Source organism: Nicotiana tabacum, chromosome 12 (assembly GCF_000715075.1).
Source record: "Nicotiana tabacum cultivar K326 chromosome 12, ASM71507v2, whole genome shotgun sequence".
NCBI lineage: Eukaryota > Viridiplantae > Streptophyta > Magnoliopsida > Solanales > Solanaceae > Nicotiana > Nicotiana tabacum.
In genome coordinates, this window is record NC_134091.1 from 48,989,604 (window position 1) to 49,005,071 (window position 15,468).

A 15,468-nucleotide genomic window follows, 5' to 3' on the forward strand; every position below is an offset into this window, starting at 1 on the left:
ACCAATTCAGATGCATTTCAACTAAACAAAAACAAGATAGTACAATAATGTTTTTTTTTTTAATAACTATTCCCTTCGTTTCAATTTATATGAATATGTTTGATTGTGCATGAAGTTTAAGAAAAAATAAAATTTTTTAAAATTTATGGTCTTAAACAATTCAAAAAGAGACCCAAAGTATTTGTATAATTATAAAAATTTCTCATTAATAATAGAATTATAAATTTAAGTAAAATTATTTTTTAAATTTAAAAAATGATCATTCTTTTTTGAACGGACAAACAAAGAGATACGTTGAAAACGAAGGCAGTACTATATAATAAGTGAAACTTGAGGGTACGACGAAGGGTAGTTTTGGAATTTACCCAAATTGTGGCTGACTAAATTCTTGGTGTTCCCTAACAGTTCATTGGTTGTTTTGACGGCGAAACTAGCTTTTCCTTCTCTTTCGCTCAACAATCTCTTCCTAACCGTTCTTTTCCTTCAATTCAGTCTCTGTTATTTGCTTTTCTGATTTCTCTTCAAATCACCATGGCTTCTATCCTTGGATACCGCTCTTATTTTTTCCGTATTACCTTTTCAGATGAGCTCTTGTTACTCTTTATCTATCTGGTAAATCTACTGGGTAATTTATTCACATCATTGTATCTTGTATACTGGGTAATTTATTCACATCATTGTATCTGTGAACTATGGTGATTCTTCCTCGCTATCTGCTATTTTTACCCGCATAAGATCTTTGATAATACCCAGAAAAAAAACCCATTTAGGTGCAATATGGACAGAATGTTGCAACCAAAGACATTTATGGGAAACATAAAAAACCTTGGGAACAATTTATGATGATATGCTAGAGGCTCTGTTTCTCCATCTGGTCTAATTGAGCTTTTATTTTCTCATGTAAATTTTAATTTTCTTGCATGTTTGTTTAATTCATGTTTTTATTTGATGCACTTTTTGGGGCTTCTAATTGTTTATGCATGTCATAATTTTAATTTTTATTTCCAGTGGTTTCGGCAGCCTTGAACCTTTCTAGGTGAGCATGATCTTGGTCTCTCTTTTAGGTTAACTTTGTGTCTATTTTAGCCCCTTAGCCTTTCTTCACCATTCAAGTTTTCCACTTGATCAAGTTTTAAGATCATGGCGAGTGGTGACTGATATTAAGTAGTTGATTAGGGTACCACTAACACACCCACTTATGTCTACTGAAGTTCACCTTTGGCTGCATGATGCTTTTCATTCATTTCTATTATCATCTGTATTGTCAAAAGGTTATGTACTGAGTTTTAAATATTGTACTTTTTGTAGGTTTCAAATCTCAATCTTTTACAGGTACATAGTTGATGTTCATTCCAGTTTGAAACTTAGATGCTCCGATGCTAAAGAAGTTCATTCTCTGTTTAGAAAAGTGACATACTATGAACTACAAAACGTGCTTGGATTATAACGTTGTTTGGTATCTTTCTGCTTGTTTTTTTCTAATTCTAGATGTTTTTTCGGGACAATGGTATTTCATGAATATTTACTTTCCATGTGCAGCTTACATGGTTTAGTTTCGTATATGAATGTCACATTTGATTGGTGTATGATGTCACATCTGATTGTTCTATGTTGTTTCATTTGTTGATGTATTTGTTTTATTTGTTACAGATAACAATCCATGGTCCTCATCTTTCTACTTCGTCGGCTGATGCCTTCAGAAGAAGCTTTACAGAATACTAATAGTCAATTGAAGCTAGAACTGTAAGTCATGCACATCGAGAATAACATTGATTCTTCCAATAGAAGGCTTCCATTCTTGCACCAGATTCTTTAGCTGAAGGAACTGGTACAAGGTTGTGTAGGCCATTGATTAATAGCTTTCCATTCTTATAGGGATTGTAGGTATTTACATGTTCTTTCTTTGAAGTTGAAGGTGAGAGCATAGAAAAGATTAAGTAGCCGTAAGACAGCAGAAACATAAGAATAGAAAGAAGAGAAAAAAGGATAAAAGCAAGAACATTTAAGCAAATACAAAGCAGATACACCAAGTGTTAAAGTATTAATCTGTAAACCTCATCTATTAGTTTTTACTAAATCAATTCTATGTATATATAAGATACCATCTCTCTCTATATTGTATGTTGTGTAGTTCTAACTTCCTTGTCATTAAAGTTCTTCTCATATGATCCTGTTTTCTACTGTTTTTTAAGGATAAGGGAATCTAAATAATGACATAATTTTTCTTGGAGATGTGGCAAATTCTCTTTAGTACTTTTCGAGTTCCATGCTTCTAGAACCATCCTTTAACTCTTTCACAACTATAATACTTCTTTGCTAGCTGGATCCTATGTTTCATCTGCTGAAATTTGGTTTTTATTGGAGTGAAGAGTGCATAATAATTAAAGCTCTGGCGAACAAGGTAAGCAACTATGAGTGTTATACTGTCGTTGTTGATGTGACATGGTGGAAGAAAATGCAGATAGTGAGTCCAAAAAGAATAGTGCAAGTATTTTATTATATCAAACATACAAGTCCCTGGTTACTCATATTTTCAAGGATGTATATAAAAAAGCATAATGAAAGGCCATTTGGTTTGACGACAATGAAAGATGGTCAGGTGCTTTACATCTGAAATTTGACAGGATGTAAATACGCATAGTCAATCCTATAAGTAGCAGTAGTTTCTTTGGCTTACAGCCATTAAATTTCAAGTATGAGCAATGAAATTATATGCTATATCTGTTTTAGAATTCTCCTTTTGGTCTTTCAGGAGTTTCCATAGTTGAGTTGGTAGTTTTGATTGAATGGGGTGAGTGAGGAGGATAGAGTGGGATCATAGGATTTAGAGATGTCGTGTTACAAGTTTTTTAATTTCTAAGCACAAGCAGTACCAAATATTTTTTACCATCCTTTCCCTTCCAAAGGAAGAGAACCCGACATATTTTTTATTGATCAACTTTTCTTGAACATTTGAGATACAGTAACCTAAAACAGTTTTAGAAGTTCATCCTCTCTCATGGACATATGGCCTTTTATCAAATTTTATAGCTCTCTACTCAGATCCTTTTCGCTCTACTTTGATTCTTTAGAAGATATTGGTACATTACTGCTAAGATATTCCTCTATTTAATATATAACTTACTCACCATTTCAAAAAAAAAAAAATACTGGTACATTACAGAAGTAATAATCTGGAGTAAGTTGAGTTTGTTATTTGTTAGGTGCCTTCAGTCTGTTTAGGAATTATTGCTTTGGTCAGTCGGTGAAAATATAGTACTACTTGCCAGCTCATATGGTACTTTAGAAACGAAGGGTTTAATTTCTCTAGAGCCTTAATAAGTGAAAATTAGAAAAAAGCAGGTTAATTTCAATTATATTAAAAGAACATGAGGAATGATGACGCATCGCAGATAGATGATACTCTGAAGTGGAGGATTTTAAGATAATTTATGAGAATATAATCATAGGAAAAGAACAATCAACTCTACATAAACTTGTGTTGAGAAACTGAAAATTGAATATAGTTGGTAACCTCATGTTTGTAGATCTTCCGCACCACCAATGAAGTATAATAGCCCATCATATTATTTAAGATACAATCCATTTCTCTTTCTATCGGTTTGTAATATTAGGGGTTATCGCTGTTGATCATAAAAGTGTTTGACGAGATCTCTATTAGGAAAATTTTCTCTACGCCTTAGGAGATGGCGCTAACAACCATCGATATTCCTGCAGTAAGTATTTTAAAGTACTGTTCATTTTCACACCTAAAATCATGTTGTAACCTCATCCGATGACCAACTCTTTCACTTTTCCCCCTTTTTCCAATTTAGGGAAAGCAAGTAATGTCTAAGTTGGATTTTGTTGCACAAGTTCTGAGATGTACGGGGACTCAGATGAACTACTGAAAAATTTATCATTGTCGCTTTTGCAGGACTGGTTATTCCTTTAGTTGCACAGATTGTGCTTTTTTGCTTCTATTTTATTTGTGTTTTTTCCAGATTTTATTTAAATTGCTGAACTGTCTTCCAAGGCTTTATGTATCATAGGTTTACATGGAAGCAAGAGAAACCAAAGATGGAGCAATTATTCTTCAGTTTTAAAGCATTTGGTTAATAATTGGATAATATTTTGATACCAAATCCAGCTTTAACTATTCTTCTCAACTTGGATAATTGCAGAAGTGAGTAATATGTTGCTTGTAAACTGTAATGGTTTGGGTTTTGACACTTTTGTTAGTGGCATTGGATTCTACTTTTAGTAGGGTTTTTTTAGTGCTTAATTTGATCTTACCAAACACCTTGCAAGTAAGCATGAGAATTTTGTCTTATCAGGCTCTTAAGTTTATGTATTTCAAAATTTCATACTTATTTGACACCTTTTGCTAATATTATTTCAGATTGTTGTTGTGAAATCAATAGTTAGTAGTTCGAATCCCACACAAATACTCATGCCCTTCAGTAAGTGGACTATCTTGTAGTGCTAACTAATGCATCTATTTATTTGTCAAATGCTCATCTCTTTAATTAAGAATACTGGAATGCTCAATTGTGCATATTAGAACTGAATTTTATATGAACTTGAACAGAGATGCAAGTGGGAGATTCAAGCCATTCTGCAGAAAGAACCGATGCATAAGCATTTCTGTCTTGACTTGCATCAAGTTTCCCAAGCTAAAGACGGGATATTACTTATGCTGCGATGGTCTTTCTATTTTATGCTTTAGCCAAATTATATGAGAAATAAATAATATGAAGGAGTGTACCAATGTATGTATGTCTGCATCTATATGAGAAAGGGAGTTGTATTTGACTAATCTTAGGATGAATGTTGTTTTCTAATTTGCTTTGCTGTTAAAACCAGCTTAATTTTGAACTGTTTTGCTTTGCAAAATTGAACTTTTGAGACCTGTTTACAATGTCGAGCATATGTGCACGGGTACACGCCAAAAAGTAGCAATTCAGTACAACATAAAATTAATTTCATCAAGATAAAAAAGAAAAAGACTAACAGTTTATAGATTTTGAAGCATTGAAAGTTGAAACCCTTGAAGTGAAAGATGTAACAATAGCTTGAGTCATTTAATGAGATATCTACTAATTACTAAAAGTCCTATCAAGTCATTATCGAACAATATTTGTGTAGTATTATACAAAGATAAACTTATAATTCAAGGGTCCCATGAAAGTGTGAAGCAGATGAATCGACAAGTATATTGAACTTCATTTATAGCTGAGCTGCCACTTGAAGAGAAAAAAGAAAAAGAGAACTTTGTTTTTCTGCAGAAGTGCTAACATAGCATAAATGTCCGAAAAGAACCGATATATACTATTGTTCCAATTTTATTTTCAAAATGAAGAGAGCACCCAAAAATACATAATTCAATAAATTAGTGATGTTATGCTGGAAATTACAAGCCAAATTGTGTAACAAAAATACGATGATATCAAATCACAGATACAAAATCAAAACCTATCTTTGAGCCAAAATTAATTTTTTTAAAAAATCTTTGAGCCAAAATGCTGATAAAATGTCCCATAATTTTCAATACAAAGGGGCAAAAAAGTAAAGAAATAAAGAACCTCTTCACCTATGAGAAACCCCCTTTGCTGCTGTTTTGTTTTTCTTTTTTTCTTTTTTGCCGTCCCAGCTGCTGTTTGACCACCTTTACAAAACATCGGAAGTTCCATTTCTGTCCCTTCTTTTTCATCCTCTCCATTGAAGAATTTGAAGCTAAAAAACAAGCGTTTCTCTCTTCTATGTTTTATCTTTACATGGTAATTAAACGTCAAAGAGATTATTGAAAAGATCTAAAGATGGAGTACCTGGAGATAAGAATATTCTTGGAGAAATCATGAAATTATTATTCGAAGGGCTAGGCAAGAAACTTGGTTCAAAATAATTCTTGTTACTATGTAACACGGGGCTTAAATCATAGAAAAATCCTAGAGGATTTGGATCTTGAGATGGTGGTGAGAAGAAATTTGGTGGTATAGGTGGAAGTGAAGACGGATTTGGCGATAAAATACCAGGAAAAAATCCACTTCGTTCAATTTCTGACCCTATTTCTATACCTTCATGAACCATATTTGCCATATCACAAATTTGTGGTCTTTTCCCTTGTGGTGTCCTTGTGTTCTCTATGGATGCAAATCTAGCTGCCGGAGATATGGCGCCAGTGTTCACATTTTCTTGAAAAGGAAAATAAGAATACGAGGCAGAGGCAGCGGCAGCGGCAGCGGTCGAGGTAGAGGTCGTGCCAGTTACTGAGGTGGAACACGTGGACGAATGATCTGGCCCGGTGAGTCTTTGGACTAACGTCATGAACTCGCTAGGGTTTGCATGGATAACCTTGGGGGACACGGTATATATTATAACTGGTGGCCGTGGCGGAGCTTGTGGCGGCTGGTGATATTGCTGATGTGGCACTACCGGTGGTTTTCTGATCTTGTGTGAATCTTTACGTACTTTAAGTGGCGTTGGCCGGGGTCCTTGGAGCTCTCTTCTCGGTGACTTTCCGGCGGGATATTCCGGTTGGTCGTCCATCGGAAACATTAAATTAGTGTGAGTATTGATCGGACGTAGTAGGAAAGAAGGAGATGGTGAAAAGGAGGAAAAAAGCATTACTATATTTTCTGCCAAAACACAAATTTGAGATAATATAAGAAGGCGCGACAGGAATATTTAAAGGGATCAAGTCAATGGAGTATTAAAGTTGATAATAATACAAGAGAAAAGTAAACAAATAGTTGTACGTAGTTTATTTCTTATATCCTTTTCAATTTATATGAACTTATTTTCCTTTTAGTCTATGTCAAAAAGAAAGATCATTTTTCTTATTTAAAAATCATTTATTTATGCAATAATTTATAGCCACACAAAATATATGTGACTTATTTTACACCACAAGTTCAAAAGTCTTATTTTTTTTCTTAAACTCCGTGCCCAGTCAAATTTGTTCACACAAACGGAGGGAGTACAAATACTTGCACATGATTGGTTAGTTGTGTTTTCTTTTTCTACAACTACTTAGGAGTTTTAGGGTTTAAATAATTTGGTTCTCTCCGATCCGGCGGTTTAGTACGTAGTCATGTAAGACAAGTTTGAACATGTCCAAATAAAGAGAAGAAGCTGGTGGGAAATAGTCAATTTTGGTGATGATATGATGATGACTGATGACAATATAGGGAAGTAGAAGAGAAGAAGAGTATTATCCAGTGGCCAAGTGGGTGTAGAATGCATTTATATTACTCTATCAACTGGCAAGCAAATATTTAATGAGTTTGGATTGTTAACAGAGGTGCATCTAGCTGGTAATATATTAGTTCACGTAAAACGGTAATTTTTGTTGAAATCTTGTATATAGTAATTCAAGGCCGGCTGGAACGTGAAGCGACTAAGGCAGTTGGGGGGCCTCATTTTCTACCAATTAATAATAGGCTCTTATATATATAATTATTATTTTTTGAGAAAAATTTGAGTAATATTCTGAAGAAAAATACACTTATCATATAAAAGAGCCAAATTTTTATCTTTGTACAGTGACCATTTAACTTAAAAAATAAAATAAATCATTACTCTTTTTTTTTTTTACCCTTTTTTATTTGAAAATTATGAAACATTATACTTTCTTTAAGATTACTATTGATATAATATATTGAGCATCACTTCTTTTGTCGGAAATGAAAAAAATTATTTCAACCAAGAATAAGTTGTACATTATTTTCTGCTCTTTATCACATTTCAAGCTTGCGAAAAGTATTTTGAAGTAGCAAATAAATATTTCGATATTAAATCTTCAAACTTCTTGAATCAAGGATTATCATTTTAACTTTCTAGTATCTGTTTATCTTATATTTTAATTTTACTTTATAAGTATATTCTTTTTAAATATTTATTATAATTTAAGTATGTCAACTAGAAAATATGAATATGTTCATCAAAACTCAAAAAAATAAAAAAAAGAGAAGAGATGAAAATTTATAAAATCTGGAGGAGCTCTTGATAAACTTTTGGCTATATTATCAATTGATAAAGAATTATTTAAAAAATCGATATAAAAAAATTATTAATAACTTTGCATATAAAAAAGTTAGAAAAATAGGCTTAAAAAAATATATATTAAAAACTTTTGTTTAGGTTCAAAGCCTCTATAGATTTTGACTTTAGGCCACAAATATTGTTGAGCTGCCCTGAATAATTGTGAGTAGAATTATGTATATATTGGCTTGAGCTCGTTATAGAAACTCATAAATTTTGAACTCTGAATTCGCCATGATAATTAAAGGTAGTATTTCTTGGATGCGAGTAATGAGATTTCATTCTTATTTTTTTTTTCTTTTTTCCTCTCAATTTCGTGCTGAAATGAATGGTAAAGTTCTTTTAGTTGTCTGAAAGACACACTGTAACCAAAGATTTAGAACAAGACGACAAACAAAAAAGCCCCAAAGATTTATAAAGCTTTTTTTCCTTGCCTCTTCCGGTGTTAAGGGGAAGTTCTTTGACTACTGAATTTTGTCTTTTTCATCTCATTTTCTTTCTGTTGTTATAAAGCAGTAATAACAACCCAAAATATTTCTACAAGTGGAGCCCGCTAATGATAGGGTGAATGCACCCTTACCCTCAACTAAATCTGTTGTTATAAAGCAAAAATAAAAAGACTCTAACTAGAATTATAATTCAAGTCCGTATGAATATGTATGTAAAAAGTATTAAAAATTCAAATTAATATTAGACACTTAATTCATAATTTCAGGAATTAGTGTAATGAATCAAGAACATAAAATTGAACCCATCAAATTTAAATCGTAATCCGCCCATACATTAAAGAGTGGAAGAAAGGAGGAAAACAACCTTCTGGTTTCTTGAGCCTTATTAATTCTGCAAGTTAGTTGAATACTTGAGTCTAGGGTATACAAATCGAATCGAAAAATCACACCAAACCGAAAAGTCAAACCAAATCGATTAAAAAACCCGATTTAGTTTGGTTTGAATTGGTTTGGTATTGAGTAAAAAAACCCAAATATAAATATATAATTTTTATATAGAATTTTCTTGAAAAAAATATTTAAAAATATTTGAGATTTTCTTGCGGGATATAAATTTTAATATAATATGAAGTGATCCATATTTATTGACCTTAAATAATGGGTTGTATGATCACTTTCTTATCAAGTGTTACTAAAATGTGTCTATTTCTTTGTTCTTCCGTATTCATATCATATGTTAAGATCTATTAAATTCTTATATCTTTTTCGAATGTGAAGTGATTATTAATATTTAGATATCATATTGATTTTTATATTTAATTACTAAAATCGTTTAACCTGAAAGTGTACATCAACAAAAAATTATTGTCAGACGACTAAAAAAATAACTATTATGTGCTACTAATAGAATTCTCCAATAAGAATATTTTAATCGATAATATTTGTCAATTTTTTTATATTTTTACTAAATATATATTTAGTTATCAAATATTTAACAAAGTAAAATTAAAATAATATTTAAGTAACAAAGAAATTCGAAAACCCGAAAAATCCGACAAAACCGAATCAATCCAAACCGATATAGTTGGTTTGGTTTGATTTTGATAAAAACCAAACCAACCCGATCCATGTACACCATACTTGAGTCCATTCGGATAAAACAATTGAACTTTAAAAAATACGAGTCTGCTCATTTTTGTTTTCTTTTGTAAGTTCTGGCGTGAGGGGCCGAGTTGGGGGCCCCGGGGATTCTGCTTTTGCTTTAACACTTGATCCACTTTGTAATTCAGAATCGCTATGGAAAGGATTTAAATTCCACTATTTTGTGTGATAATCACCAAGTAAAAAAAAGAAAATAAAAGAAAGTGAGTAGTTATTCTGCAATGGAGCTTTTCTTTCTTGAGTTTTTCTTCTAAAGATCCATTCAGTTTGAATAAAAAAACAATGTTATTGACAGTCCAATAATATAATTTGATATAAACACTAAATGTGCGTACATTTTTTATTCCCTTACTCCGGTCTTAATATCAAGTCTAGAACTATATGGTTAACTCTTATTCTTCTGAGTAATAAACTCTCACCTAAGGTTCCGACGGTAAACCTATGTGATTAATTTGAAGAAAAGAAGAGGAAAAAAAAACTCTGTGTCCAAGTTAAATAAAAGTAAGTTAGTTGGTTCTAAGCCATCTCTACGATTAATCAACAATTCAAAGTGATTTTCTTGCGTATTCTTGATAAACCAGCGTTTATATATAGATGTACGAGGATCTGTTTGGGAAGTAAGAAGCCCCTTTGACATCTCTTCATCTTTAAATAATTTTCGATGTGAAAACACAATGTCAGGAGCTGATCTTTGAGAAAAAGAGTGGATCTCAGGGTCCCAAATGAATTGATTTATTCGAAAAAAAACCTTGCTCTTTGGAAGATCTATCCTAACATTTTTTTTTATTTTTTTAATATTTTTTTAAGGTGCATGCTTGTGATTTCCGCTGGATGGTAACACATTATTGTAAATGTACTCAAAGCAATTAATAATTAATACTTATTTGACTACTTTCTTTTGTAGCACAACTTTGTTTATTCTTTGAATTTTCCATGGTTTGGTTTATATTCATTATCTTTGTTATTAATTTATAGTAACTTGATCCATCACCCTCCGTATTGGATTTGTATCTCTCATTATGAACCAAAAATTGATAATCTTTACGTACTCTCATTGTCTCTTACTTAGTAAGAATTAAAGGTGTTAAATTAATGGTTTCTAGAACCACATATGGTATTTGGCTCCTAGTGGAAACGTAAAATGATTTAATTTGTTAAAGAATTTGAGCACATCCAATCAAATTTTTTTATCCAATGGTTGGAGTGGTCTATGATATTAATTATAAATATGGACCTCTTTGAAAGACCTTACACAACGAGAAACTAAGGTATTCTTTAATAAATTTTACACTGGAAATGAAGGAAAAAAGAACTTGCTTTAATTTGACAAAAACGATAATGTATCGAACCTTCTATAACCAAATCAATATCTAGGGCAAAAACTATCTAAAATTGACACATTCCCAAGTTATTTTTTCTGATTCTTCTAGAATGATATGTTATATATGTGTATTTCTAATGCTCCTTATAAGTCGTAACTAATAACCACCGAGTGTTGATTAACCATTTAAAGTTTACTTCGTCCAAGTTGTTGCTTTGGTTCGTCCAACAGATGCTAAGACCTCTAATTTAAACGTTCCAAACTGACATGTCATGTATAGTACTTGTTTTCGAAAATAATAGACCTAATATTCTTAAATGATATGGTCATGGATTCAGACAAAAATTATTTGAAGGGCACTATAACATTTATACATTTTCTCCCCCTTTGTGTGTCTGTTATTCTCCACGAAACAAATGCCCGTTGGTAGTGTTCAATTCGACATAACTATGAGGGTAGTTTGGTTGGTGGATGAGATAGATAGCTAGTTTATGGGTTGAGATATTCCATGGTATTAGTTATCTCACCTTTTATATTGAATAGTTAATTCTACCATGTACTAAATGGTTTTCTGGACTAATTAATACCCATAACCAACTTTGCATCATTGAGAACAATATTTTCTCAAGGAAAAGATATTTCAGTCAACACTTAAACATTGTTATTATATTGTTGCGAAATAATAGTGGTTAACTAGCATATAATCACACACAAAGAAATAAAAAAAGTAAAAATAACATGAAGATTTAACGAGCATAAGAATAGTATATCATACCAATATACTCAATGAGTTTTGGACCTTTTCGCGAGTAAAAACGTACTATCAAAATATAGTAGAGGTGTCGACCAAATTTCAAATCCTGTGCGCGTCTGGGGAATTGCTCGATTGTCAAAACAAAATTTTACTCAATTTGGTTTCAATCCCATTCCCCTAAATGTATCCAAAATCTATTTTCCACAAGGTTTTAATGGTTTACCTTTTTTTCTACTATAATCGCCGCTTGACAATTATAATCACCGATAGAAGGGTGTTAATTGACACCCCTTGCATACATGTAGCTCAGTCACTGATCACAATGCGCAAGGTAGTAGAAGGAGTTGGCTATAAAATATCTGCTAGCAGGGTTTTTTCAACTAATCACCCTGACAATTCAAGAGTAGTAAACTTGATTTCTCAAATTTTCGAACCCTATTTTAGATCATATAATTAAAGACTTTGCTAGCCTTCACACTTATTCTCTTTTCAGAAACAATGAGGCCTTCAAATAGTTCCTTGTAAGTCTCTTCATTTAAGCATCCATTTAAAAATACAGTTTTCATATTCATGTGATGAATAAAGCATGTATATATGCAAGTACAATCAAAACTCTCATTTTCTTTCGGAAGACCTACTCACACCCAAGAGGTTTATTAGGACTAACAGAAAAAGAAGAATTATATCCAATAAATACTGTTTCTATATTATATTGTTTGCTTTGCCTCCTTTTTGTTTCATAAAATTACGTTTCCCAATTGCCTCCATACTCGGACCATTTCCGGTTATGATGGGGTTGCATCAGGGGTCGGCACTCCGACCTTTTTTATTTGCCTTAGTGATAGACTGTGATGACCCGATAGGTCATCTTATGTTTTAGAACCTAATTCTGCGCTATGAAGCATTAAATACCTCCTTTTTCGATTTGCGTGCGCAGTCCGGGTATTTTTTCGGAAAGCTTTTATGTTAAAAACTGAGAAAATATAAAAATTTTGCCTTAAAATCTACTTGAGTTGACTTCGGTCAACGTTTTGAGCAAACGAACCCGGATTCATGTTTTGATGATCCCGGTGGATCCGTGTCGTGATTTGGGACTTGGGCGTATGCCCGTAATCGAATTCGGAAGTCCCTAACCTGAGTTATCGTACTTTGTTGGAATTTGAAAGTTGAATGCTTAATGACTTTGAAATGTTTGACCAATATTTGACTTTTTGTATGTCGGATTTGTATTTTGGTTTCGAAATCCGGTATAGGTCCAATAATATATTTATGACTTGTCTGTCAAATTTGGGGAGAAACGGAGTTGGTTTGACATGATTCGGACGTCCGATTGTTAATATAGCAATTCTAAAGTTTCTTGAAAATCTTATTTGATTTTGGTGTCAGATTCATAGTTCTAGGTGTTATTTTGGCGATTTGATCGCGCGAACAAGTTCGTATGATATTTTTAGAGTTATGTGCATATTTGGTTTAGAGCCCCGAGGGCTCGGGTGAGTTTTGGATAGGCTACATAGTGGTTTGGACTTAGAAAACTCAGCTAGTTCTGCAATTTCTGATAACTGGTGTCTGATATCGCAATTGCAAGATCAGTGTTCGCATTTGCGAATATTCCCCAATCCTGACAGGCTCGCATTTGCGAAGAGTACCTGGGTCAGCATGAGTTCGCATTTGCGATCAAGAGGTCGCAATTGCGGGGAGGCCAGAGTTCGCATTTGCGAAGTGGGACAGGGGGTACAATGATCGCAATTGCGATCAAATGGTCGCATTTGCGGAAGGTGAAAGTTCGTATTTGTGAACAAATCATAATGGAAGGGGCTTCGCATTTGTGACTGTTTCTTTGCATTTGCGGGGTTCGCATTTGCAAACCCCAGGTCGCAAATGCAACATCTGCAACTGATCAAATTGGGAGTTAGACGGGATTTTTGTTCATTCTTCAAATTTTCAAAACAAGAAAACCCTAAAGGTGATTTTTCAAAGAACTCTTCTTCCCCAAATCATTGGCAAGTGATTCTAATCCACTTTCTTTCAATCTTTCACTATATTTTTTAAGATTTCAACCTAAAATCTAGTATTTTCGTGGTGGAAATTGGGGATTTGGGTAGAATTAGGAATTTTTGCAAAATGGAGAATTAGGCCTCAAATTGAGGTCAGATTTCAAAATAAATTACATAATCGGGCTCGGGGGTGAATGGATAATCGGGTTTTGGCCCGAATTTTGGGCTTGGACCAAGCGGGCCCGGGAGTTAAATTTTGTTGACTTTTTAAATAATGACCTAAATTGAATTCTTTGCCATCGTGGGTAGTTCCTAAGGCTTAATTTGAATCGTTTGGTTCGTAATTTGCTAGATTCTATTGGTTCGGAGGCTTGTTTAAAGGCAAAGCCGTGATTGAGCTTTGAGTGGACCTTTGTAGAGAGGTAAGTATCGTGGTTAACCTTGACGTGAGGGATTAGGACTTAGTTGTCTATTTGCTACATGTTTAGATGTTGGGTACAACGTATATGTGAGGTGACGAGTACTTATGCGTTTTTATCGGGTTAAAGCATGCGGGTGGGACTTGTTCCTTACAATTATTGCTTCCTTAATAGTTGTATCCATGGGTACAACTATTTGTTAAATGGCTCGTTCTTATCGTGTTTATGGGCTTTTGTGATGATTGAGTATTGATTCCAAGTTGAGATTGGTATTGTGGAACCGTTATTGAAGTAAAGCTTGTACTTTTTGATCCTATCTCCCTATTATTACTTGTTTATTATTATGTGGTAAGAGAGAGTGTTAATGCACGAAGGGTGATGCCGTGCCATATTGTGATTGTTAATGCATGAAGGGTGATGCCGTGCCACATTATGAGTGTTAATGCATGGAGGGTGATGCCGTGCCATGTTATGAGAGTTAATGCATGAAGGGTGATGCCGTGTCATATTTATTGTTTTATATTGAGAGTGAGAGTAAAAGCACGAAGGGTGATGCCGTGCAATTTTCTTCATTATGCTTGATTGTTTTTACTGGTTAAAGGCATATTGACTGTTATGGTTATCATTTCCGCCGTATCTCTCGTATCTTGTACCCTTTTAGCATGCCCCCCTCCCAATAGTATATGTTTAGCTATTATTGTTATTTTATTATACATATATTGTTATCTGTATAGGTTTATTATGTGGGTGTCTTGTCATAGCCTCGTTACTACTTCGTCGAGGTTAGGCTTGACACTTACAAGTAAATGGGGTCGGTTGTACTCATACTACACTCTGCACTTCTTGTGCAGATTTTGGTACCGGCCCTAGCTGATCATGAGACTTGGCAGTCTAGACTTGCTTATCGGAGACTTAAGGTAGATTTGCTGGCGTCCGCAGACCTTGGAGTCCCTTCCTAGTTTCCTTATTTTACTGTTACTTTTCATTCAGAACAATTGTATTTTCTTTCAGACTCTGTTTGTAGTAAATTTTAGAAGCTTGTGAGTTGTGACTCCAGATCCGAATTTTATCAGATATTATGGGCTTTATGTTATTCCGCATTTCAGTTTTAGCTTCTATTTAGCTTGATTGATTCTGTTATTGAAATTGACTAAAGTTGGCTTAAAGAATCCTATAACGTTGGTTTGCCTAGCAAGTAAAATATTAGGCGCCATCACGGTCCCGAAGGTGGGAATTTCGGGTTGTGACAAGTTGGCATCATAGCACTAGGGTGCCTAGGTCTCACAAGTCACGAGCAGACTTAGTAGAGTTTGGAGGATCGGTACGGAGACGTCTGTACTTATCTTCC

The 15,468-nt window shown here is 33.6% G+C and overlaps 1 protein-coding gene and 1 long non-coding RNA gene across 6 annotated transcripts; one reads left to right on the top strand and one right to left on the bottom strand.

Moving 5' to 3' along the window:
- Positions 1 to 373: 373 nt before the first annotated feature.
- Positions 374 to 4,857, top strand: LOC107790129 (uncharacterized). Of its 5 annotated transcripts, none has more exons than XR_012697282.1 (5): positions 374 to 1,036; positions 1,309 to 1,332; positions 1,651 to 4,165; positions 4,382 to 4,442; positions 4,571 to 4,857. It is a non-coding gene; the product is annotated as an uncharacterized LOC107790129 (long non-coding RNA). The 5 variants fall into 5 exon arrangements; XR_012697280.1 differs by having other exon boundaries at positions 374 to 900; positions 1,009 to 1,036; positions 1,651 to 4,442; XR_001648967.2 differs by having other exon boundaries at positions 1,651 to 4,442.
- Positions 4,858 to 5,289: 432 nt separating this feature from the next.
- Positions 5,290 to 6,645, bottom strand: LOC107790128 (protein MKS1). Its single transcript, XM_016612034.2, has one exon. The coding sequence runs from the start codon at positions 6,604 to 6,606 to the stop codon at positions 5,764 to 5,766; it is 843 nt and encodes a 280-aa protein (XP_016467520.1). The 5' UTR covers positions 6,607 to 6,645; the 3' UTR covers positions 5,290 to 5,763.
- Between the last annotated feature and the right edge of the window lie 8,823 nt (positions 6,646 to 15,468).

Excerpts from the sequence above, each read along its gene's own strand:
- LOC107790128 (XM_016612034.2), bottom strand. The coding sequence starts at position 6,606 with ATGCTTTTTTCCTCCTTTTCACCATCTCCTTCTTTCCTACTACGTCCG.